The sequence below is a fragment of the Pseudopipra pipra genome, chromosome Z (assembly GCF_036250125.1).
Source record: "Pseudopipra pipra isolate bDixPip1 chromosome Z, bDixPip1.hap1, whole genome shotgun sequence".
NCBI classification, from domain to species: domain Eukaryota; kingdom Metazoa; phylum Chordata; class Aves; order Passeriformes; family Pipridae; genus Pseudopipra; species Pseudopipra pipra.
Genome location: NC_087581.1, coordinates 25,620,643 through 25,647,375, shown reverse-complemented (window position 1 = coordinate 25,647,375; position 26,733 = coordinate 25,620,643). Strand labels below are relative to the sequence as shown.

At 39.4% G+C, this 26,733-nt stretch overlaps 1 protein-coding gene and 1 long non-coding RNA gene across 3 annotated transcripts in view; one reads left to right on the top strand and one right to left on the bottom strand.

Moving 5' to 3' along the window:
• Positions 1–17,488, top strand: part of LOC135407690 (uncharacterized) — a 30,136-nt gene extending 12,648 nt beyond the window's left edge. Inside the window, exons 5-7 of one of the 2 annotated variants that reach the window (XR_010426975.1) lie at positions 6,672–6,799; positions 12,726–12,913; positions 13,096–17,488. This is a non-coding gene — a long non-coding RNA (uncharacterized LOC135407690). The remainder of the gene's footprint in view (positions 1–6,671; positions 6,800–12,725; positions 12,914–13,095) is intronic. The other variant, XR_010426974.1, reaches the window with a different exon arrangement.
• Positions 8,719–26,480, bottom strand: PDCD1LG2 (programmed cell death 1 ligand 2). The gene is made up of 7 exons (XM_064642950.1): positions 26,355–26,480; positions 17,172–17,240; positions 15,495–15,857; positions 14,146–14,430; positions 12,319–12,459; positions 11,505–11,546; positions 8,719–9,399 (listed from the first exon to the last, which is right to left on the bottom strand). The coding sequence occupies exons 2-7, from the start codon at positions 17,224–17,226 to the stop codon at positions 9,293–9,295; spliced, it is 993 nt and encodes a 330-aa protein (XP_064499020.1). The 5' UTR covers positions 17,227–17,240; positions 26,355–26,480; the 3' UTR covers positions 8,719–9,292.
• Positions 26,481–26,733: the final 253 nt, after the last annotated feature.

Sequence of the window (26,733 nt, the reverse complement as noted above, 5' to 3'; positions counted from 1 at the left end):
CACCCTCTGCCCAAGGGTCCAGTACCCCACCCAAGCCTTGCCTGAGCTGAGCTGTAGGAAGGTTTGTGCTCAGCCCTGTTCCCTGTCATCCTGACTTGCTATTTTTCCTGGCTGGACCATGGGCCCATGCTGTAGATTTTCCTATCCCCAAGCCTATGCCTAACTGGATCCCCTAGCTGAGTCTTGGGCCTGACTCATCACACTGACTGGCAAATTGAGAGATTACATCACCAACCCTGGTCCTGCTTAAGCACCCTGGGATTGAGCCCTAATGGGGAGGACATGGTGATGAGGTTACCCTCTGCTCCTAGTTCATAGCCCCTCATGGGGAGCCCTGGTCTTGCAGCTCACTGATAGTTTACCTTGCAGGGATAGTAAAACTAGTCGTGTGAGGATTGTAGTGAAACTTCAGAGATGTGACTTTTGTTCCTTTGATGTCTTTCAGTCTGCTTTTATTAAGGTACATGTTTGCCTTCTCTATCAGTACATTTGGAAAACCTTTTGGCATTCTCAAATAGGAGACTGTGTTGATGCTTCTCTAGCTTACAAACTAATTTGAGTTGCTTTCTCAGGAAATTCTCTGCTTCCTGAGAAATAGATCAAATGACAAATACTAAGATTCATTACAAAAAAGTAATTCCTTTCTTGAGTCTTCTTATGTGAACTCACACCCAGGATAGAAAACAGGGCCAGAATAGATTGCCTTATTCCTTCAGAAAACAGCTATCTGGGTTTTCAAAGTAGTTACTTTCTCTTTTTCAGGAACATAGCTATTTTGGTGCTGCTTTTACCTGCAACTGTTTCCCAAGGTATAAGTTCAAATAAGCATAGTGCTGTGATGCTGGAGTGTATGGCCTGCTGTTTGGACAGACACTTTATGAAAGCAGTTAAGTACTTCCCTGCGTTCAAGTATATTTGCTGTAGTATAGTCTGCTGTACTTCAGAGTGCTTCTGTAAATATGTCAAAACTGCTTATACAATGCAGCTTGCAGCACTGAGATCTACAGTTACCAGGTTTTGAGGAAAACAAGCACAACTTTATCCTGTTGTCTCAGCCTATCAAAAGCCCCTATCAAAAGCCAGAAGAAGAACCTCTCTTTTCCTAAAGAAAAGTGAATTTTTAGGAGGCAGTGTATCCTATTAAAACAGTAGTAAAAATAATAATTTGCCTTAAATCTACTGAAGTGGAAAAATTCAAATAATTACACTGAAAATACAAGCCAGTTTCCCTAGCTCATTCTGGTTTTGTTTCTCTTATCTCCCTGTGGCTTTTTGGATGTAATTAACAATTTAAAAACTTTCAGGGATGTTCATAGGCAGAAGGAGGCATTTAAACCAGATTGTGTCACTTTTGCCCCCACAGATTGGCTAGCACAATTGCTTTTGTAGCTGGTCTTCACAGAGTGTATCTTAATGGCACAAAGCCCAGTTCTACAAAAAGCCATGCCATGTGCTTGCAAACTGCATGCACACACACATCAGCTGGTCAATGCCTGCAGAATCAGAGCCAGGGACAAGGCAATAACTAATAACCTGTACTCTGTATGAGTGCTCCCCCTTCAGACAGCAGTGAAGCGAAAGGCTGGTGTGGAGCAAGCCTGAGCATCTACCTACATATGGAAATGATTTGTTCACAGTGGTCACCACACAGAGCTAAAGAACAGTTTACCTTATCCTTATTTTTTATTTTACTTTTTCCTCCTGCTGTGAGGCTTCTGGTTTCTGAACCAGCAACAGGCCCCTTTACTAGAGCATTTACTTCATGACTCTGCAGGATAAGAACTGTTTTTCATGAGAAGTAAGGTTTCAACATACATTGAAGCATGCACATGTTCTTGTTCTCCTAGGAAAACCCCAGATCTGAACAAGCGTCCGGCCAGTCTTCAAGGGCAAAACTTTTTTATTAACATAGATTTTTTTTTTGGTTTATAGGCCTAAGCAATAAGAGTGTCTGAGTAGGAGCTCAGTAGTGGATAACTGCAGCTTGTTTATTAAAAGGGGTTGAAAGAAAATTAATACAGGCAATGCTTAATGGTGGGAAATAATGTCTCAAAAGTTACAACCCAAGGAAAGTGTTGTACTCGCAGGTATAAGTCTCAGGTTGTGTTAAAAAGGATTCCTATGATCTTTAAAACATGAGCACAGAATTGGAGGAGGTCTCATTATTACCATGCCCAGGACCCTCATGTCACAAGACTCAGGTCATAAAATCCCATTCACAAACTTATTGAGCTCTAGCTATAAATGTTTCGCTTTACCACTTTCACTGAAAGGCTTCCTCTGAGCCTCTCTACTCGGAAACACTCAAGAAGCCTAATCTTCACAGTACATTTACCACACAGCCACTTTATACCTTTGTTTCTATGCCACTATTGTTTTCTAAACAATCCCTTTCCATCCTGGTGGACTATTCCTTCAATAACCTATATGAGATAATTTGCTTAACAACAATCCTGTTTTCACTTGCAAACAGGCAGGCAAAATCCGAGGAGTACATTGAATATTGCAAAGGGCAGTGACTAAAAGAAAAACTTTGCAGGCTTGGAGACAGGAAGCTTAATTATCTATTATGATTATGTCTTGAAATAACATATCAAGGAGCGAGTCATATGTGTAACCCAGAACTGGAGCTAAGTTATATATGCAGTTGTGCTGCTGTGACTGACAGGCTAGCTGTCACAGGCAGAATGGAAGTTTTGGGTAAGCTTTATCAGCTTCCATTGAATCATGAGGTACATAAAGGACCCACACTAAACTTCTCAGAGAGGAGCCTTGGTTCAGCTGGATCCAGTTCTAGCCCCAGACTTAGTCAACACTTTAAATCTGAAGGATCATATAAATGTAATTGAGCCCTCATAAGACTTTGTCCTGCAGGATTAAGGATAGCAAACCAATTACATTTATAGAAATAAATATTTATTTAAATTTATGATTATAATGATAATGATTAGTCTAAAAGATCTTAATCAGAATTACTGACTACCCAGTTTGGCTATAAGTACTAGTATAGTGCACTATTTATTGAAGTAATATTGAAGCAGTTATAATAAAGTTAGCAAAATAATTATTAAGTAGATATTGATGTTCCTCACCTATATCAATGACTGTGGAAACATCTCTTGTGCAGCCTAGAAGAGCAGCCTTGAGGGGTGTTCCCACTCAAGGGAGGAATCTTCACACACACTCTGAGAAAGGATATGTTAGAAGACCCTAACATTTAAAAGTGGGACTCAGCTTTTATAGGATAAAGCGATTAACAATCACTCATACATCTCCAGGCCAGCTGCGTCACCTCAGCAGCTTTAGATGAATTATCAGTAATATCAGTGGTTCCTTTATCAAGAACTTTGTCTCACCATTGCCAGTTTGTCAGGAAACATTGCTGAGTCAGGCTGGTTTCAGCATTCTTCAGTATCAAAAATTGTGTGCCACCCCCTGCCCCCCTCCCCCACTTCCAATCATCACTGATGACTTTTGCAAATAGGGTATTGTTCAAGCTGGCTTGCCACCACTCTAGGCAGAGAATTCTGCTGCAGTACTTGAGGCATATCACTTAAAGAATGAAACTCAAAATATACAGATCAACAAAAGATACATGATGTATATCAAGACTCACCACAGAGTAGATGCATAGATTGATGACCTCTGACTTGAGAAAATCATTTGCCTTTTCTGCACAGGACTGTGATCCTGTCTGTCTAGTTGATTTTCTTGATCACTTCCTACAATTCTTTGTAGTTTTCCATATTTAAATCAAGAACCTTTTAGGTTCTGCCAATTAGCAGTTCTCCTGTCAGGCCAAATGCACAAGTAAATCTCGATGTTTTAAGCTGTAACCAGTCACCTGAAAGCACTAGGGCTGTTAAATTATCTCAACACACAGTTGGCTTCCAGAATAATGGTGTCTGCAGTATCAGAGTTTGGATAGGTCAGCAATGACTGATTGAGCAAAGTTGGCTCATGCCCTGAAATAGCTTTCACAGTATGTTTTAATCAAGGTGTCTTGACTGAAGCAAGAAAATGCTTCCCACCCTTGGACTTCTTCCACTTTTATCTCTCCAATGTGGGGTACAATCGTACAACTCAGCATTGTGGAAATCCTGGGAATACCTGACCCAACCAACTTCTTCCCACTGGGGGGGATCAGGGATCTGATCTTCTGTTCTCTTGCAGAAATTGTCATACACATTTTTAGTGTTGGAAAACTGGACAGCTTTGTAAAGGTGAAGTTTGAGACTTGTTAAAAGGACCTAAACAATCCTTCATACACTCTAACATAGGGGCAATTAAAATGATGGAGCCAGTAGTCTCTTCTGAAGTTAAACTGTTAAATCTGTGTTAACAGCAGAATGTATGGGAAGGCGGAAATCATTCCCATTCACTATACATATACTAATCTTTACTTATCTCTGTGAAATTTCATGTAAATAAGCTTCACAGATAAGAATTCAACAGATTAATCTATAAATTTGCTGAATCAGATTCTGCTCCTGGCTTTGAGCATTTAACTCATCCACAATCAGGCTCTAATCTCTGATATCTTCCCCGATATCTCAGCCTACACTCTGTGGTTTACATTTTACTTCACAACGTTTTAGAAGCATAATGTATGTGCATGGCAAACATACAGAAAATCAAAGACTTTGCATGGAGGTCTAAATATGTTGCTTCTGCTCAATAAATTTACAGCTATCTTGCTGCCTTAGTTTTCTGACCAGTCTGAGATAGATCTGTGGACTAGGATTGCAATATTTTGGGGATGTATACAAACATCCCTTAGCAGTTCATAGCTTCTTATATAAACTGGGAAGTTCTTTGAGCTCACAATGCTTCTTCTGACTTTACTATTCTCACAAAAATTCTGTGTCCCTCTTGAAAAAAATTGTTGACCTTCTCCTGTTCCCTTTTCCCACCAACAGCTTCTGCTTTCTCAGTGATATTCTCAAGTTTATATGTCTATTCACTGATACCTAGGCTATTTGTTGTGTCAGGTTTGCATTGTTAAGACTGACAATTATGTTTTACTTTTGAGAAGAGTGTGTTCATCATCTCACCTGAAAAAACGTTCCTTTCATACACAAAACTGTGTTGTCCAGTAGCACAGCAATCCTCTTGCTAGAAACTTTGTGATTAAAAGCTCAGATTTCTGACTAGATAGGTTCCCCACATCACCACAGAAAGCCCCATCTTCACCAGCTGATTCAGGTAATCATCTTGCCCCACTGCTTGAAAAACACATGTGTAAGGAATGAACTTAAACCCACTCTTCAAATTTCGACTGCCTTATTTCCTTATGTAAAGTGGTTTCTAATACAGACTTTGCATGAAAGCCATTTCACTTCTCACTTGGAAAAGCCCATTAAGGAAAGATGTTTGTGAGTAAACAAACATTAGCTGCTGAAAAAATGGCAGTAAATGTAAAAGCCAAAAGTAAATACATCTGAATTCAATAATGTTTTTAAGTCAGCTTTTAACAATGTTTGCCCAGTGCTTTTACCTGTGTCAGCTACTCTTTACCATATAGCTGCATATCAAACTTGAGTGAAATATTACCAAGCACTGGCTATAAAACAGTGTGTCAGAGCACCCTTGACAACTTGCTGAGGAAAACCATGGTATCTTGTTGAACCAGATGGCAGTCATTGATCTGGGACTTTACTTTCAGATCATATGTTCATCAGAGTATAAGAAAAGTCAGACAATTACAAAAGATGTGGACCAAAGGTCACTTTGGGTTAGAAGGGACTTCTGAGGTAACTTTGTTGATCCTCATCCCCACAGAAAGAAAAGACAAGTTCAAAGTTAGATCTCTTCCTGTAAGAATGAGTCTTTAGTGTACAGAAGTGGTTTGTAAAACCTTTCTCCATCACTATTTTGAGAAGTAGATAATGCTTTTGGTGGCAAAGAGCATATTCTCTCAGATGAAGGAAGACATTCTGTAAGAAAAGATGACTGCAGTATTTCTTGAGAAAGAATAGGGGTTTTTTGGCAATCCAAACCTCTCAAGGGCATTTCCAACTGCTCCCAGTAAGCTATAGTCAGAATCAGCTAGTAGTCTTCTAGTGTGCAGACTTAAGTCTTGTAAGGCATTTCAACTGGATATTAGAAATACCTCTTCCACATTGGTCTTTTTCCAGAGATATTAACGTTCTTGATGTTAACTACTGCTTTTAGCTGTGTCTGTGCTAATGAGAATCAAGTAAATGGAGCAGGTTTAGGCTGTTGTTGGTGTGAAAGAGAACTTGGTACAATATAGCTAATCTTACTCTCTATGCTCCTAATCACAGACCAAGCTGCAACTCACAGCTACCAAAATAACTGTGGTTGTAGAAAAGCCAGAATAAGCCTACTGCAAGCCCTTAAATCTCTGGTAAATATCAGAGGGGAAGAATGAGCAGGAAGACTAGGATGCCAGTCACTCCTGTGCTAAAATGGCTAATACCTCACTCATAGTAAAGCAGGTCAGAGAATTGGAAAAGTAGTTTTTCCTTAGCCAGACCAGAAGAATTAAATACTTACAAACTACTTTTTCTCTGGTTGCTTGTGAAAAATGGTCATAATTAAAATTCAGTGAACTATGTTTTTGATGACTATAAACCACTGAGTAGATTTTTTGCATGCTTTCATACAAATATTCCACCAAATTCAATTGAATCTATACTTTTTTTCAGGACACTATTGCTTATGACATTTGCCCAGTTGAGACAAATGTATGGAGATCAATAGAGAAGGTACATATCAGAAAAGATAACAGAAGCTTCCTATGCAATGTATCCGCTATGCCACTCTAAAATGCCAGGTGAGAGTACAAGTAAGTTTTAAAGTCAAACCCTACAGATTATATTACATCTAAAAACACCTAGTATTTTTATGGTCTAATAACATCAGCTCTTGACTCACTGTAAAGTTCAAAACTATGAAAAACAAAACAAAAACCCCCAAAAGCCCCAGTCAACCAATCAACCAAACAAAAACCCACTAAAACAACAACAAAACCCAAATGCTTCAAACATTTTGCAGGCAGTTTATGTCTGTCTGAAAACTCTTGCTTCAGCTGTTTCAAGACAGCAGCTTGTAGAACAGTATGTGAAGCAGAAAGAACAGAGACTCATCGTATCACACACGTATCATGTGCTCAATGGTTTACAGTAAAAAACAAGTCATGCATGAACTCATAGACACAGATAGACTGGCCAAGCTGCTGACAAGCTAACTTTCACATGATCAGATGTGATAGTCATCTTCATCAGCATCCAGCAAGAGCTGGTGAAATAGAAACTCGTGAGCCAAGATACATTTCTGGGTGGTTTTATGGTTATTACAGTAAATACTGCTATTGTTCCTTTCACAATGAAATGGAGTGGAGAGGGCATAGGATTGTTGTGCAAAACTGAGCTTCCTCTGCCTAGGGATGCCAGGTGAAACTTTTCAGTGTACAGACCATTAAGAGGGAAAGTGAGGTAGTGTTTGCCATGCCTGCAAAATGGGCAGGAAGTGCTGCCCACATTTGTTCTCCTCTGCCCCCACGAAGGCAACATTTACTCAGCAGCATAAGATAACAACAGGATGACTTTCATTTTGTTAAGGAACAATGAAAGTCACTGTAATCTAATTGCAAAGACTGTGATGTACTGTTTATGTTCATCCATATAAATTCAATTTGAATTTCTTCCATTTTATGATTATGAGGAAAAAAGAAATAGAAAAGTGCAAAAATAAGTTCTTCCAGGAACACAATGGGCTTATAGTTCCCAGAGGAGTATAAATCTGGAACAGGGAAAAATTGCTTGACTGTACACACTGACCCTTAAGTATTGCTAATTTGTGCAAGCCAGGGCAGTTCCCAAGCTGCTATCCTATCTTAAGCTAAACAATGCTTCAAGAAGCTGTCTCTTATTCTTTGACATCTCCCTGATTTGCCATATCAGCAAGGACATAGGACATAGCAAGCCCAGTGCAGATTTGTCTCAGCTGCCTCCAATGTCTACAAATGGGTATTTAAAGGTGCAATACATAGATATTAAAGTAGAGGTGATGGAAGAGAGAGATTAGTTTTTCTCTACCACAAGTAAAATCAACAGCAGACCGGATTTTTAAAATCAGCTGTCCTGGTGAAACAACATGGTGTGAATGCTGCTGTTCTGGTCTCATAACAGCACTGTAGGTCCACTTTGTGCTGGATGGAGTAAATAGCTGCACTGGAGAAGCAGTTCCCATCTAAATCCAGAGTAAATGCTGTGAAGAAAACATTAACAGATAGCACTCTTCGAAGAGCAAGATAATGACAGAAGTAGTTTCCATGTGAACACCTTTCTTCAGTCCTGTTACATCTATCTTAGTAGAAAATGCAGCTCACCAAAGTCACTGCTCTTTCAAAACGATATGACAAATCTTACCAGCGCCCTTGCTTCACTATCTGATGACTATCTAAGATGCAATATTGGGTGTTTTTTCAATCCTGGCATTCCAGTAATAGGAAGTAAAACAGCCTGTCATGGGAAAGACTCAGCTTTTCCTCTGAGGAAAAATGAAATTACTATTTAAAAATAACCAGTGCAGAAATCTGCTTCATTTTCACTTTTGCTTCCAAATTCCTCTTAAAGAAAATTCTGTTGAATAATCAGTCCAAATGTGAAACTTCTTACTGTCATGTAGCATAGAATCACAGTTCATATTTTTTTACCTGACTTACTTACAGGGTTTTACATAGAGAGTGCATTAAAATTCTCTGAAGTGACATAATGTTGATTTACTGTTCTTACTAGGATTTTTTTTTTAGTCTGTCCTTTGATATAATTTCAACCTCTTATTGCTCTTGTGCTATGAAATATCTTCTATAAGTTTCCATGCTGGTGGGTACTTGTGGTAATTTCTAGTTCAATGTGTTAGAAAGTTTAGAAATGGGATATGGGCATTTAATGATGTCTCTCTAAAGATGACCTGCTTAGACATAAGATAGCATTTACAACTTTTATTCAAATTCACACAAAATGTTTGAATCCAAGCACCATTCCTGAGACTGAAGCAGTTAATAAGGGCATTCTTAAACAAAAATTCCTTGAGCAACAGTAAGTCCAAAAGTAAAGTGTATCAAAGGCACTCAGATGACCTCTTCACAGTGGTAAACCACATCTCATGACAGCATAATTCCCAGTAACTTCAAGATATCTGAAGAGGCATGGCTTTCCATTGCTGAAGTGCAAGTACATCCCCATGAGTTCACTGTTTATCCCAAGGCTAAAGTGCTGTAATTTCCTTTGAAGTCCCCAAAAACAGATACAAGAAGTGCAAATTATGGCATATAAGATGAAGAGTTTTCACAGAACCAAATCTCACTGTCTCTTGAAGCTGTGACAGTTGACAAGTACAAAGCCTCAGTTTGAGTGTTAGAATCATCTCCTTAAAGAAAGAGAATGAAATAGTATTAGTTTAAAAATTTGCAATAATTTAAGAAAATAAATAACCTGATTTTAACAGTTGAGTGGTAAAGAATGAAAGCTCTATCTTAATTGTATGCACATTTTTCTGGGCTGTGCTGAAGTTGCAGTGGCTCCTTAGAACTGTCATAATTTACGAAGACATTTTGTTCCAATCTTTTCTGAGCTAAGAACTATCTCTGTCCCTCTCTTTTCTGTGGTCCAGATTCTGAATTTTCTACTACATCAAAGTCATCACTGACTTTCAGCCATATAAATTAAATAACAAAACTGGAATCTGGTTAGAGAACATCCGTGGAAATGCTTATCAGTAAATCTGTGCATCTGATTAAAAGTGTGCAGAACTAGGACTTCAGTGATGAGGTCAAATGTCCTACATATTCAGTTCTGATTCAGCTTGAGCTGTAAGTTAAAACTGATAACATTAACAAGCCCTGTTCCCGTAACCAGAGCCATGTGGGTCATTTCCAAGGCACTCTGGTAAAGCATCTGTGGCTTTTATGTTTCAACTACCTACCTACTCATCATGGAAAAAAGGTTCTTTCCAGTGTTTCTTAAAAATATGTGATGCTGAGAAATATAAATATTTGTCATCTGACTTACTGCATGTTGCACAAAACTTTCGGTCATTAAAATGAAGAAGTAAAACAAAACCACAAAGAGCAGCCTCGTCTCCTTTAATTTCTTCATTTCACTAAGTGCACAGAGGAGGCTATGGCCTATATAGTAAAAAAATTCTACAACAGTAATACAAAAATCCATGGGAAGCCAGGATATCCTCAGACAATGTGCACTGGAATTATGCCTGGACATGCACCAATGCTGTCCTCCAGAATGCTGCTTGCTTTAAGCCTGTGTTCATTTGTGCATGGCATAATGCCACTAAAGTTTCACACCATCACGTGAGAGCCTTTGACTAGAGCAAGTGCTGATTTCTAAAAGGTGAAAGTGTCATTTTGACTGTAATATCTACCGATGGCAGTGGATTGAACATGCAAACATGACAATCTGAGGTGAATTGGTAATCAGTGAATTCATGCCTTCTTCCCTAGTTTTCACCTACAAAAGTTATTTTTTAAGCTGATGACTTCTTGATGTATTGTTTTAGTAGTCAGAAAAATGGGCAGATTCTCAAATAAATCCTGTCCTTGGAAAGGCCCTGACTTGCCTGTTTGTCCAAAAGCTGATATGTATTGTTTCTTCAGGCTGCTTGGCCAGCTGTATCACAATTTTGCTCCATTTTTGCTCACTGGGAGAAAATCATGCATATACCTGGAGCACATTAGGCAGCCTGAGAGCTGACCTCAATAGGCTGTGTTAGGGTCTGCTTGGACTACAAGGAATTACAGCTTAATCCAATACCTCTGTACCTAACACTGGCCACAGCCTCTCTCCTCACAATGCATTAACCTGTCAGATCTTTTATTTATAGGTAACAAAAATGATTTATGTAACTAGATGCTTTAAGAGCTTTCTTATCATATTGCTTTATAGTTTTTTATGGTGGTTTCTTTTTTTCAGTTCATTTTTAGTACAGATGCATCCTGACAGTTTTTTACCTTCCTTTTGCAATGTAAAAATTCCTAGGGATGTCTAGGGAAGTCATATGCTCCTAAAATGAGAAGTAGCTCAGCACATGATATAATATTCCAGATAAATGAGGTATCATTTTATTTGTTGTTAAGACCTGTAGCCTAATTCAAAATATAACAGACTATTACCACCAAAATCTTGATGCCTTCCAAAACAACCAGCTTTCCATGTGTATCCTACTCAGCCAAGACTACTAGAACTCCAGTTAGTATACAGAGATGTATGCTGAGCTATGTATGCAAGTTATCTCAGTAAAAAGGAACCAACATCCATAAATTTTTACATTGCCTGTAAGAAAGTCAAAAACTTTAGATACTGTATTTTTAAAAAAATGAGGGAAAAATGAATTTAAATTCGAAACTATCCTCTAGTTTGATGTAACATTATCAAGTTGCAATCTACATATTTTTTACAATTTTAGATGTAAGAAAGAAAAATCTGTAAGCATAAATACAAAAAACCCTAATGACTTACTGTTCTCATCTTTCGGGTTAGGGTTCAGTTTTCTTTTCCTGCCTGTTAAAGTAAATATATACAAATTTAGCTTAAACATTTCTAGGCCTGAAAGAAACAATACCATTTAAGTAAACTTTAGGTTAAACTGAGCTTTAAACACATTCAAGTTTGCTATTGTCATACCAAATACATACATTTTTCTACACTTCTTTTCTTTTACAAATCTTGAGCCAAATTCCGAAGTCACAATGTTAAGACTCCTTTCATGACTATAAATATATTTGTCTAAGTTTACTGGAGTCTATTCATATGCAAGAAAATACTAAAATAATAGCCCATTTGCTTTATTGCTTTAGCACTACTCCACTTGCAAACAAGGAAAGAAACACTGTTTGTGATAGTCTAGGATGGCACACCATTTTAGTTACACAGCCTTAATGGAGATGGAAAACAAAAATTCTGTGTCGTATGCTGTAGCTACAATGTCTGCGTAGCTATGAAGAAAACACCATTCAAGCTATGCTTTTACAGCTTTCCTTATCCAAGGCAAAGCTTGTTTTTACAGAATACTAGATAGTATTTACAGAATACTAGCTGGCCAGTTTAAAAAAATGTATCTTTCCATGTACCTTGTCTCACATAGGTAATAAGATGAGGAAAACAAAACTCAACTCAAATGATCCAAGATCTCATTTTAGAACATCCTTGTCATCTAGAAATAAAATGTAACCAAAGTCACACAAGTTTGCCTAGTTACCAAAATTTCCTACATGTTGTTCACAGGAAAAATAAAGAAATAGTGAAAAGATTCACTATCAGAAGTAAAATGTACCTTTTCTGGATTGCCCATTCTTGAATGATTTTCTCTTCTGAAATATTATTAGTGCAGAAAGAAGGACCGCTACAGTCACACATGTGGGGATGATAAATGACATCAGGGATTTTTGTCCACTGTACTGTGTACTCATTAAAGCTGTCAAAATCATGAAAGGAAAGTAAATTTATAACTTACAAAACAGGCATTGTTTATGAAGTTATTGGTTCTGTTTCTCCAGAGTCTTGCTCTGACTGAGCACAAGATTCTTTAAATTTATCAATGTAATGTTTTACACTCATTTTATGAGTACTTTATACTGCAATATTTTTGTAAAAAAAACCTTACAAAAAAAGATTCAAATCTCTCATTTCTATGGCATGCAAGTGAGCTCTACTGCAACTTATCTGTATCCCACTTCACAGACTCACAGAATCACAAACTAGGACGGGAAGGGACCTCTGGAGATCATCCAGTCCAACCCCCCTTGCCAAAGCAGGGTCACCTAGAGGAAGTGACACAGGAACACATCCAGGTGAGCTTGGATGTCTCCAGAGAGGGAGAGTCTACAACCTCCCTGGGCAGCCAGTTCCAGTGCTCTGCCACCCTAAAGGTAAAGAAGTTCTTCCTCGTGCTGATGTGGATCTTGTTGTGGTTTAGTTTATGGCTGTTACTCCATGTTATGTCACTGGACACCATTGAAATGACTCTGGCACTATAGTCTTGACACCTAGTTTTGAGATATTTTATGTGCATTGATGAGATCCCCTCTCACTCTTCTCTTCTCTTCTCTAGACTAAACAGGCCCAGCTCCCTCAGTCTCTCCTCCTAAAAGAAGTGCTCCAAACTCCAACTCAACTTTTGCAGCCCTCCTTGTCTCTCTTGTCCTGAGGAGCCCCAGAACTGAACACACTCCAGATGTGGCCTCCCTAGGGCTGACTAGAGGGGGAGGATCACCTCCCTTGACCTGCTGGCCACACTCTTCCCGATGCACCTCAGGATACCATTGGCCCTCCTGGCTGCAGGAGCACACTGCTGGCTCATGGACAAGCACACTGCTGGCTCTTGTCACCTACCAAGACTCCCAGGTCCTTCTCAGCAGAGCTGCTCTCTTTGGGCAGCCAAAGTACCAACTGTGCTGGTACTTAGGATTATTCCTCCCCAGGTGCACTTGCCTCTGTTGAACCTCATTAGGTTTCTCTCCGCCCAACTCTTCAGCCTACCAAGGTTCCACTGAATGGCAGTACAGCCTTCAGGTGTATCAGCCACTCCTCCCCCTGGTTTAGTGTCATCAGTAAACTTGCCGAGGGTATATTCTATCCCTTCATCCAGGTCATTGATAAACTAGCTGAATAAGACTGGATCCAGTACTGATCCCTGGAGAATGCCACTAACTCCAGGCTTTCAATTGGACTCCACTGATGACAACCCTCTGACCTCTGCCATTCAGCCCGTTCTTAATCCACCTCACTGTCCATTCACTTAATTTACATTTCCTGACCTACGAGGATGTTATGGGAGACATGTCAAGGTAGACAACAAGGTAAACCAATTAATTAGGAGTCTATCAAGGAAGACACCCATGCAGCTGAAAAAATTCCCTCTGTACTGGCAGACAAATAAGGGGAGCTACCCTAAAATTAAAATTAGAATATATAGAATACAGACTGTCTTGTTGAACTGTAAACTAGCTGAGACTTCACAGATATCAATAATATTGACTTGTTTAGTTTCCCGAGCATCAATATTACACTGTTTTCTAGAACTGAATTCCAGTGATGAATTATAGAACATGATGTATGTATGAATACTCTCTGACCTATACAGGTTAAAGGTGATACAAACCTGAAGTGGAAATATGAGCTGAAGTTTCTCCATTCAGTTCTTTATTCCAGAACACACAGCTGTAGTTCTCACTCATATTTGGTTTGAATGTCAGGATGCTGGTGACATTGTAGAGGCCATCTGCAGTCAGTGTATAGGTGGTATTTGCAGGTCCACTGAGATTGAAGTTCTTCTCATTTTGCCAGAAAACCTCCGCCAGAGGAAAGCCTTCTGACTGGCACATAAAAACAAACATGTCTTCACCTGGTTTTCTCATTACTTGAGTGTTTATTCTCTTGTAGGATGCTGCATAAGAAGTTGTTGAGTGAAATTGTTGTATGCAACAATAGTCATTTTCTCACTTCACTTTTCTTCCTTCCCTTTAATGCCACATATTGTCTACGGTTTCTGAGGGAAACTTATTTAAAATGATGAAGGATGTTTTGTATAGCAATGCAGTAATCATTATTCAATCCTTACCACGCCTACAGCAACAGAATGTACTCCACTACTTTATACAAGGCAGCTGTTGACACTAAATTTATGATTTATCAATATGGAGGACACAAGTGAAGACTCATAGGACTCTATTTTCACTTTTTGAATATGCCACTTCAAGAAAAAGGCTGATTTTAATGTTTGTTTTACCACAGCTTATAAATAGTGTGATATTCTCATTATATTAGAACAAAATTGACTTTTCAGGGAAACCAATGGGGGTTTTAAGAAAGACTGTGTCCATTTTTGCATTTGACAAAGGTTGTTATTTAGATGTCTGGGTAGGAAATTAATGCTGCCTTGTGTCACATGGATATGCATGGGAAACACCAGAGGTCTTTCAAAGGACTGGTCTCTCATGCTGTCCAGTAACATCTGCCTTTATTACTAATGTCCATTTGGCTTTGATTTTCTGAACACAGAAAATCACGTGTCCTTGCTCTGGGAGCTGCAGTCACTTAGGGAATTCCCAAGCACTTGGGTAGTTGCAGCAGTGCTCATAAGTGTATTAGAGCACCTCTGAGAAACTTTTGGGAATGGCCCAAGGTAGCCCAACAAGGCAGGAGATCAAATGGGAGGTGGTGACACTGGAGAAGAGGGTGTGGAAAGAAGGAGGAAGGATGAAGGATAGATGGAGAACAAATGCTGTCCCTCTCTGGCACAGACTGCTCCTGGAGAAGCTCAGCTAGCCATTGAACCAAAGACTAGTCAGCAACAACACAACTGCTTTGGTTCAGCTGAGGGCTGAGCACAGGGTCTTTGTGAGAGAATTAGCAAATAATTCCTTCAAAGTAATCAATTTCTACAAGCTTGTAGGAATTTAGTAGACACATCTCAATGAATATATACTTACATTCAATTCAACCACTAACCTTTTACTTCCAAAGTAATATACTTGTAGTCCACACCCCGGTAGTTAATGAGACAAAGATATGATCCCGCATCTGTGATCTTCACACTGATGATCTGAAGGATAGCTCGTCCCAGCTTCAATTCACTGTGCAGAAGTGATGCTCTTCCTATGTAATCAGGATGTTGGGATGGAGGGACTGCCTTCCCATTGCGGAGTGTGTACACCTCTTTTGATTTCAACGAGCCTGGCCTTTTCTGCTCCCAAACAACAGTTAGGAGTTCTAGATTTACTGAGCCATTCACAGGGAATCTGCATTCCATAGTCACATTGTTCCCATACTCTGCAATGTAGAGCTGTTGAGGAACTTCAACTGTAAATAAAGCTACATGAAAAAAAGAAGACTGTTTCATTTGTTGTATTAAAATGTGTTCTGATTTTCCTTAAATTTGGGCAATACTGTATCAGGTAGTCAGGCATATGGTTATTGGTTTGACTGAACACTTTAAGCATTTTTTGTTCATACTCACATTAACATTTTTAGTTAATATAATTGTCATATAGTAATTATAGCAAATTATTTATATTGGTTACAGAATCTGAAAGATAAGGAGAAAATGAGCAAGTTTTTTTTTCACATTTTATAACTAACTTCAAGCTCAGCCAGTGATTACACAGGAAGCACTTTTATGATACTATGATGGTCTCTTATATGTCCTAAGATTCTAGTAAAAACAACAGTTAATTGTGGAAACAGTAAATTTAATTTCATTATCCTTTACAAAAAGAAATACCAATGTAGTTCCTGTGAAAGAGAGTTGCACTGGATAAGCATGTGCTTAGAAGATCTGCTGTGTAGCAATTACAGTCTCCTACAACCCTGAAACCATGTGAATATCATTCAGTCCCATGCAATTTCTCAGATACATGCAACAGTATTACAGAAAATATATAAAAATAATCTTTGCCATTCACCCAATATGAAATACATATTTTTATGAACAGTTTACCATTTTAAGGTGTACTTGATAAAGCAGAGTTATTTACAATACATCATTCAAAATACGTTGTTACTACTTTCTGTATTGGATGTACTATATATTGGTAGATTTAATTCAGAAGCACTTGGAAGTATTGATAACAACATTCCAAAGAGAAGACCATGCAACTGTTTATGCATTCCTTTTATTGTATGTGTTTGTGAAATAGTTGCAGGGAAAACTTCAATTCCTCTTATAAGTGTTTGTTTATTCACTCTAATACAACTGTAATGAGGGAAAAAATTATATGAAAAATCTGAAAAAATGCCAAGACCCTTCTGAGTTTTAGCCAAGCTGCTCCTCCTACAGGCATGCACAGGGGAACATAGGTGGTTTGACTTCACTTTGCCTCACACTGAGGTTGTTCTATTTCCCAGTGGGTGTGGGTTGCTTTGGTCATCCTCCCTCTCACAGCCATGGCTGCTGATGCTGGACACCTCAGCTGTCAATATGCAATACGTTAAAGAAGCTTGATTGTGGAAAGTGATGGACGTCTGTCCTGTGCTCAGTTAGTGCCAGTGCCTTCTGTAAGACATTGGAAAGCAAAGGCTCCAGACATTACTGGCCATTCACGCAAGTATTGTTGGAGATGCGGAAGCCCACATACCAAGGGCTGCATTGATTCTGCTGATGGAATTGAAAGACAGTTTCTCTCTCACCTGAAACCATGGAGAGCTGTGTATCCAGCAACAGAATTGTGAGGATCTGAAACATTTTCTCAGGTGGATCTGAAACAAAAGTAGGATGGCATCAGAACTTGCAACAACTACCTTTTCCTGCTGAAGCAGATCAGAGCCATGCTAACCTTCAAAACCCATCACATTGGTCATAAACAGCAAAAATAGAACCAAACCTTAGGCTACCAGTAGAAACAAGGAAAATCCTGACTAAAGCAATCCATGCACACATGCAGAGTATGAACCAATGGCAATGAATGAGTAGCAACAAGGGGAAATAAAACATTTCCACAACTTCATCCGTGACGTTTTCAGAATCTGTAGCTTGCAGGCAGCCTTAAGTAGTCTGAGAGGGCAGTGCTTTTACATGTTTTACTGCTCGCAAATAATAAAAATCAATTGCAATTAACATCTCACATGCTGGAGAGCTTCATAAACATGCACAAGGGGATTTTTTAACTGTCTGCACTAACACCTGATCAGTTTACAAGACCACTAACCCGATTTTGTTTCAACTTCGCTTTGCATACTTTTTTTCAGATTCTTATTGTCTGAGTTCTTTAACCTAAAGACCAGCAGATACCTGAAATTTATTGTGAGGTAGTGGAAATCTCAGGATGGATAAATTACAGTTTGCTTCAGAATGGATTGGAATGAAGACTTACTGCTGCTAATTCTTTCACTTTGCACGTATCAGTGCCTGATGTGTACAAAGTGCCTTGTGTTACTGATAGTAAACCCACAGGCCTGGAATAATGCAAAAGGAGAAAGTACAGTTTTAGATTGAGTATATTCCTGTTCCAGTAGCAAGCAGACTATTAACTATTTTTCATACTTTTGTATACAGATCAACATAAGTAAAAGGAAAAGAACCAAATAAACAAAAACCAGAAGAAAAATTTCTAACAAAACTAATGAGATAATAGAAAAGAAGGAAGAACTACTTTGAATAAAGTGTGCTAACATACAGTATAACCTGAAAAAAATAGTGAAGAAGATCCAGAAATAAGCTGTAAGGAAGTAAAGAAGAGAAGGAGCACTTTTAGACTTCCCCGGAGCTAGACTAACTGGAGGAGGGGTTTAATTTTACTTTGGTGTTCTTTTGTGGCTCAGCTTGAAACATCCTTTTTCCAGTCTTCTCAGGTGCTGCATTTCTCTCATTGTTTCTGCCTTTGAGCTCTCAGTACCTCAGAAAGTGAGGCTCAAGTTTTAGAAAATTAGCAGCCAAGATTATAGGATCTAGTTGATCAAAGGAAGGCAGTTGATTTCACTAAAGGATTTCCACTATTTGGATTTCACTAAAGCTTTTGGTATGTGTCTCACAGTATCCTTTTGGACAAAATATCCAGGACGCAACTGGATAAAGACATCATGAAGTGGGTGAGCAACTGGCTCATGGGGCAAGCACAGAGGGTAATAGTGAATGAGGTAAAATCAGACTGGTGACCTGTCACTAGTGGGGCTCCATCTTGGGCCCTGTGCCCTTCAATATCTTCATAAATTATTTGGATGCAGGACTCGAAGGGATACTAAGCAAGTTTGAAGATGACACAAAACTCAGAGGAGCTGTTGACTCCCTTGAAGGCAGGGAGGCCCTGCAGAGAGACCTCGACAAGTTAGAGGACTGGGCAATCATGAACTGTATGAAGTTTAATAAGGGAAAGTGCTGGATTCTGCACCTGGAATGGGACAACCCTCGATGTCTGTACAGACTGGAGAATGAGATTCTGGAAAGCAGTGCTGTGGAAAGGGACATGGGGATCCTGGTTGATGTCAAGTTGAATCTGAGTCAGCAGTGCCCTGGCAGCCAGGAGGGCCAACCGTGTCCTGGGGGGCATCAGGCAAAGCATCACCAGCCGGTCGAGGGAGGGGATTGTCCTGCTCTGCTCTGCACTGATGCAGCGTCACCTTGAATATTGTGTGCAGTTTGGGGCAGCACAATGTAAGGAATATATTAAGCTATTAGAGACCATCCAAAGGAGGGCAATGAAGATGGTGAAGGGCCTGGAGGGGAAGCTGTATGAGGAGTGGCTGAGGTCACTTGGTGTGTTCAGCCTGGAGAAGAGGAGACTGAGGGGAGACCTCATGGCAGTCTACAACTTCCTCATGAGGGGAGGAAGAGGGGCAGGCACTGATCTCTTCTCTGTGGTGACAAGTGACAGAACCCAGGGGAAAGGCCTGAAACTGTGTCAGGGGAGCTCTAGGTTGGCTATTAGCAAAAAAGTTCTTCCCCCAGAGGGTGGTTGGGGACTGGAACAGGGTCCTCAAGGAAATGGTCACAGCACCAGGTGTGTCTGAATTCAAGAAGCATTTGGACAATGCTCTCAGGCACATGGTGGGATTCTTGGTTATGGTCCTGTGTAGGGCCAGGAGTTCGACTTGATGACCTTTAGGGTCCCTTCCTACTCAACATATTCAGTGATTCTGTAACTTTTTTGGGAAATTTAGACATAGACATTTGATGTCACAGGTAAAGGTGGATATGCAAACTACCATAAGCAGACTTATTTGTAAATGAAAGCTAGTTACTTTTATCAGAGGACTGACTGATTTGCCACTACTTAATGTGTGATGAATGGTAATTACTTCAGCTGTATGAGAAAGGAGCTAATAAACATTATCAGTATCAGTATCTCAATTTTCTGGATGCAGAAGACTCTACTGCCCTGACAGCCAGGTTAAATTTCACTCATGGAGCCACCATAGGAAACTATATTTCACACTTAATACTATAAAGAAAATTACCATCCTCAGTCTCCTGCTATGCTCACTTCTCTATACAGCTTACCTAGAAGCAGGTGGACACAGTGGGAAGAACTGAAATGAAGAATGAAACAATATTTCACATCAATATTTAGATCCCTGAATTAGCCTTATGTGAGACATTTGAGGTAATCCCCTCCCTTTTTATAGCTCGAAGTACATTGAGAATGCAGAGTGTGTTTATTTCATAATGTAGGGCATGGGACTTTTTTAAATATACATATTACTGAGAGTAAAATGATAGAACAAAAATGAGGGGCAGCATAAACAAAGCCCCAGCAGATAGAAATCATAGTTATTAAATATCAAGTAAATCTTGCCTAACCAGACGGATTAGCATGAGAAGAGCATTGCACATAACATAAATAAATAAAAGAACCCAAATGCAAAAACATTTTCACTTGTGATACCAAAAGCAGAGTCATGGGATGCTTATGGGGATCAGAAAAGATCTGTATTAGAATGATCAAGGATCTATTAGCATGGATCTCTATTAGAAGGATCAAGGATCTGTCAGCAAGGATCTATGTTAGAAGACATCCTTCTTTATTTCCATAATCTCACTAGCAGACATCAAGCTGTTTTGCAACCTCAGTGCAATCTACCCATGCAACTTAATCATGTGGCTCTGCTGCCTGACACACATCCATAGAGAAATCTGCACCAGCATCTGGAAGGTGATTTCTTTTGAGCTTGCACTACCAAACCTTCACACTGTTACAGAATAGCCCTTGTTTTCTCTCTGTTTTTTTGAAAAACATGGCATGCCCTGCTATGCAATAGTCCTTGTACACAACGATCGTAACAAGCTTATGCACAGCACATCTTTTTTTTTCCTTTAATCAAAAGGCTATTTCTAAAGCATTTTCATAATTTCATAGGGATATAACAAAGGAATGCTGCAGTATAAAATCAGCACTTAATAGTTCTAGCAGCAAAGTGAGGAATTGAAAATACATATCTGACAACATGAAGAAGTTGCATGACCTTTCAACAGCAATTCAGATCTGGTCATCAAATTATTTCTCAGACCAACCTGCAGAAGGAAAAGCAAGTTTTCACACAGTGCTGTGTGATTATGAAAATCAATCTGAAAAAACTGTGAGGGTTGAGGTGATGAAAAGCATCACATCAACATCTAAAAATCATCATGGCTTTTTATGAGTTGTAATAGTTTCAGTGAAGATGTGGGGCCCAAGACTGATAATTTGAATGGAAACAAAGAAAACAAAAGTATGACTATGAATGGGAGAAAGGAGAAATATAATCTTCTGTCTTTATACAGTTTTTTTGGTTTACTGGAAGTACTAAGTTGAAACCCATACTCAACTGTCATTGGCCCACAAGGAACATATCCTGGTAAGTTTTTGTAGTGAATGATGAGTGAAATCTAGATGGCAATGATAAAAAATTGCTAAAGTTCTGCCAAAGAGCTGTTTTAAAAGGATCAAGGAGCCATTAGCATAATACCTGCTAATATATATAATAGCATGATATATGTTAATGTGATATATTAGCATAATAGCACCAAAGGTCAAAACCCACACCATGTATTGTTTTCCTGGTTTTGATTCAGCTGATCGTGCCTGTGACTTTAGTCCTGACCCCAGCTCACATACCCACAGGGATTATAACACTCATCTCCAGAAAAAAGTAATTTTTGGTTAGTGGAATGCCTCACTCCACATAAAATCTCAAGTGGTTGCCCAAAATCCTTCTGGTAAGGAGTAAGAAGGATATTTCTTGTTCCCTCAGAAAATTTAGACTCAGCATTCCCATTTCAAATGGCACAAGCTGTATGCTCCAGGCAAAAATGTTGTTCCATTTTCAACATAATGTATAGACTGCATTTAATTCTACAGATACAGGTGAAGAGTTGTTTATCCTGACAGAGCTGTATTTTATGAGGATGCTCTCAGGAACTGAAATTGGTAGCAAAATGGGAACATCAAACTCCTATATGCTTAAACCATGAAACTCTTGAGCAAAAGCTTGGATAGTTCTTTTAAGTAGCTGTGCTTTGTGTAAATCTCTTTGGTATGTGTTTATTGCTATGGCTACTGGATCTTATTTTCAGGAAAGACTCATGTGAACTACAGTGAGTTGTTGAGTGAGGTAGGCACTAGTCTATCATGGTGTCATGGTTTGAGATAGTCCCAAAATCCAATTCCCTAGCTCCATCCCCCCTCCCACATCTCAACCTAATGTGAGATGGGTTTTTTCCAGACAAAACACACCAGACTCAAAGTGGGGGAAAGGGAATATATTACAATGACTGTACAAATAAATACCATATCACATTTTACACACGATCATAACTATCTCTACCATGACATATAGTATTTACAGTGGATCAGATCTCTTCTCCCCTCCAAATAAAAGTCCAGGAGGGAAAGAAGGACAGATCTCTTCCAGTCCTTAAGCAGCAGCATCTTCTAAGGCAGCAGGTTCTGTCTGTCTTCTCCACATGCAGCAGCTGATAGCTGGCTTTCTGCCAGCACTCATGAGGGAGATATCCAAACTCCCTCGGCCCCCTTGACACAGGCAAAGGGGTCTTCCGTGGGCTTCGTAACTCCAGACAAGGTCGTATCACCACGTCATATCACGAAGACACGGGGGGGTCTTCGTGACGGTCTGGTATCTCTTGCAAGGCCTCTGTGCCCTGTCTCTCAGGCTGCCACCGTGGCAGCAGTGTGAGGGGGGGGAAGCCAAGGTCAACTCCCCCCGCATTCCATCTGGCTGTCCCAGTCCAGCTCCGGGACGTCTTTTGAGCTTCTTAGCTCCTCTCTCTCTCTAGTGCTGCATGTCCAAAACTGCTCTCCAAAATAGGAGTTCATGTCCCTCTTCTCCAAGAGGGGTCTCAAGGGAGGTTTGGGGAATCTGGTACAGTCTTACCCCAAACTCTGTCTCTCAGCTGCTGGCTCTCTTTCTCCTCCCTTTCCAGGAGTCTTCTCTGCGGTGCTGCATGTTGTTTCTGCTGCTCCTTCAGTTCAGGTTCTTATCTCTGGCCCTCTGCCACCGTTTCTCTGGTCAGTCCCGGCCTCTGCTCTGTGCCCATGGAGAAAAACATCTCCCGGCATAACTACAGGTACCTAGCCCAGCTTTATGCTGTTCCAGGTCCCTGCAGCCCCCAGCCAGAGGCTGGGAGGCCCCAGAGGGCCCGAGGGGCTTAGAGCCCCTTCCTCGTGGCTCTACAACATGGCCACCTCTCCTCAACAAACAAAACTACAACTCATCTCTTCCGGTCTGGTTGTGATATGTTTACATTTCTGCAGGAGCGCCCATTGGGCAAAACTTCAAAACTTCCAGGGGCTTCCACCCCTTGGGGTCTACCACTTTTCTTAGCCTCTGGGGGAAAAACAAAATCCAAACCACTACAACACGGTCATAAGCATTAGGACTGATTTGGCCTCAGTTAAGGAAAACTCTCACCATGTTGATAATATTAAGTTTACAAGAAGTTTTGTAAAGCAAAGGAACACAAAGATCACAGAATATTTTGCAACCTACTCCCTAATAATAAAGATTGAAAGCTGTATCTGAATAATGTAAATTAAATTCTATTCCTTTCATCCATACATCCTGAAAGATAATAATGATTTTCTTAAATAAAAGGAGCATCTTAGTATAAGACCCTCTGGAACCACCTTTGCTTAGTAGCCTTGCTATGATTGTCCCTGCTAACTGCACAGGGATTGGAATAATTGGCCTTTAGAGGTTCCTTCCAACCCAAATCATTCTATGGTTCTAAAATTGTTCCCAACATGAGAATAACAAAGGATCGTATGCTGAACAAATCTTTATGCTGTCCACTAAACAAACACAACCAGAAGCACAGTCAGTGACTCAGGGACCTTATAGTCTAGCAAATCATGGAAAACCCTTTCCAGGAAACATCATTTCAGCTATTAAAATATTTGTATTCCAGCAAATGGATAATTAAGAAGAGTAAATTCATTTGGCATTTACATAATGAAACTTAGCAGCATTAAGCAAGGAGAGTTTTGTAGACAATAACTTCCACCAGAATAATCAGAACTGCTGGAAAAGCTAAACAAGCTTTCAAGCCACCAAATTTTCTCCAGGTTTAAAGCAGAAGACAAATGAACACAGAAGTTCACAAAAATTGCTCAGATTTCACTCTGAAAGAACAAAGAATTAAAGGACTAACGGAAGGGTTTTTGGTCCTTTTGAAATTTAATGGGTATGGGTATTTTAGACAGACCCTTGTTTGTACTGTATTTCCCTGCAGACTAAGTTATCCCATTGACAGCACTTATAACATGATCATGCTCAGTTTTAGCTAGTATAACACAAGTGTTCTTACAACATTACTGGAAGGAACCAGGGACATTGCACTTCCACAACTCCCACTGGGAGGAGGATGGTAATGTCACCAGGCTGGCCGGGTGGCCTGTGTCCACCTCCACATGAACTGTCAAGTACACTTTAGCTAACAAGGTATTGCAAGTGGTCTGAAACACTGATAAGGAATCCTTAGCTAGCAGACTAGATTTGAAACACCAATATTGCAAGTTATTTGTTCATTCCGACACTCAAAATTTTTACTCTACTGCTGATATACTCTGTAACATTAGAGAGATCAGCTCAGGTCGCTCTTTTCCTATTCCCTCTCCTTCTAGGGTCTTTGTCTTTTATACTGCAAAGGTGGAACGTGTAGAAAACACAGCACAGTGCCCTCTGGAAATATTCCAAAATAACAAACTCATCCGAATACCAGAAGCAATCCAGCTGTGTTAACATGGCATCCTACTTGGCTCCATATGACTCTTCCTGCATGAAACGGAGCTTTATGTTCACTTAGAAAAGAGACTATCTTGTCATACACCTATGTACACTGCAAAAGATTGAGGGATCCCAGTCACTGTTTGTTTTGTCTTTCTGTTACTGAAACTCCCTTATCTTCTGTGCATCTTGCAATTTCAAAAGCTTCCTTCCAACACTATCACATGTGCAAAAAGGCACAACATTTTTGACATCCTCATGAAATGGCTAAACTGATTTTCCTTTCAGTGAAGGATCCAGTTCTAAAAAAAGAAAACTAAAAAAAAAAAAAAAAAAAAAAAAAAAAATAAAAATCCTAGGTCAAAAAATAAACCACAAAAAAGCAGCATAAGATCCTCATACAAACTACATCTGTTCTATATCTCACCATCAGAAAGAAGGTACTTTGTGTCCATGAGGAATTTCATACAAAAACCTAACCATGCATATTAAAATTTGTTCAAAGTCTATTTCTCATGCCCATCTCAGTATATTCTGTGGACATAGTCTTTTGCCCTCATTCCCTCCAACCCACTTCATCCACATACCTTCTCATCTGCTGTTTTTCCTCTGCTTTTCCACACTTGTTGCAGTGTCTCATTGCCCACATCACTCACAGTCAATTTATTATTGGGACCATTGCTTTGCTTCTGATGATGACCTATGACAGCCTATTTGCCTCATTTCAGTCCGCTCTCCATCTCACTTCATCTTTCAAGTGAAGAGATAATTTCTCACATCCTCATTAGCTCACACTTTCTGTGAATTCTCACTTTCACTACATTGTTTAACTGTCACCTGTTGTATCTTTTCCACTGTTACTTTTTTTTGTTCAAAAATACAATCATTGTCAAATACAATCATTGTCTAATACAACCTCAAAAAAATACTTTTTTTCCATAGATGCTAGGATAGGATTGGGATGAAATTTTGTTACAGAAAACAAAGTGTATTCTGTGTATTCTACAGAACACACACCTTTCAGCTCTTAGCAGCAGCACTGAACAGTACAGGCTAACACTCTGACACCGATATACTGCAAATTTTCCTTCATTTCTTCAACTTCTACAGAAAGAAAGACTTTTCAGAGAGGCACAAGAAATTCTCCTCTTCATAGCCTGTGCCCCTCCTGAGATGCAGAAGGTGAAAATCTCCAGACTAGCTGTACAATCAAAACAACCCACTGTCTGCAGGTAGTGGCTTAAAAACAATCAAAAGAAAGTAAACAGGAACACAAAGATATAAATATATACAGAGTTTTTTTCTCCGTTTGACTCTTCTCTGAAATTCAGAACAAAATATTTACTAACAGCTATGTCCTGGTGCATAAGCTGAAGAGTTCAGCAGCACGGCTTATGCATTTGCCTGTGACAGAAGATTGAATTGCAAGACAGGTTCGGCTTCTAAAACTAGGTTTTAGTTGTATTCAAGTTGTATGGACCTGTGTTTCAGGATCTGGGATTTAGCAATCTCTGGTTCAGAATCAGTCTACACCCCAGAAATAACTGGAAAATAACTTAATTTAAGCAAATCTTAAGAAACTAGGAAAAAAATCTGCAATCCATCAGTTAGAAATATATTAAATATCAATTTGCATTTTATCATTGTTATACTCACATCAGATCTTTATGCGGTCATTGGAGAATCCAGTTCATGCAGTTAAGATTTTCAAAGTTATACAAAGTATCTCTATCCTATTTGCACAACAGCAGGAACCACCCAAGTCTCATGACCAGTGCATATGCAACATGCGCCAACAGCACAGCTTGTAGGCTGATTTTATTCATGCTTTATGTCACGAAACAACTGACTTTTAAAAGGAAATCACCAAGATTGTTAGGATCTGGTTAGCAGTTCCAGTTTCATTTTGATGTTTCATGCTGAATACACTCTGAGGTCAGGTCTCTGCGTTGCTGAGAATGTGCATCCAAAAAAATTACCCAAAGCATTCTATAAAATTTATATGCTCAAATTCTGCTTTTAATTACACTCATAA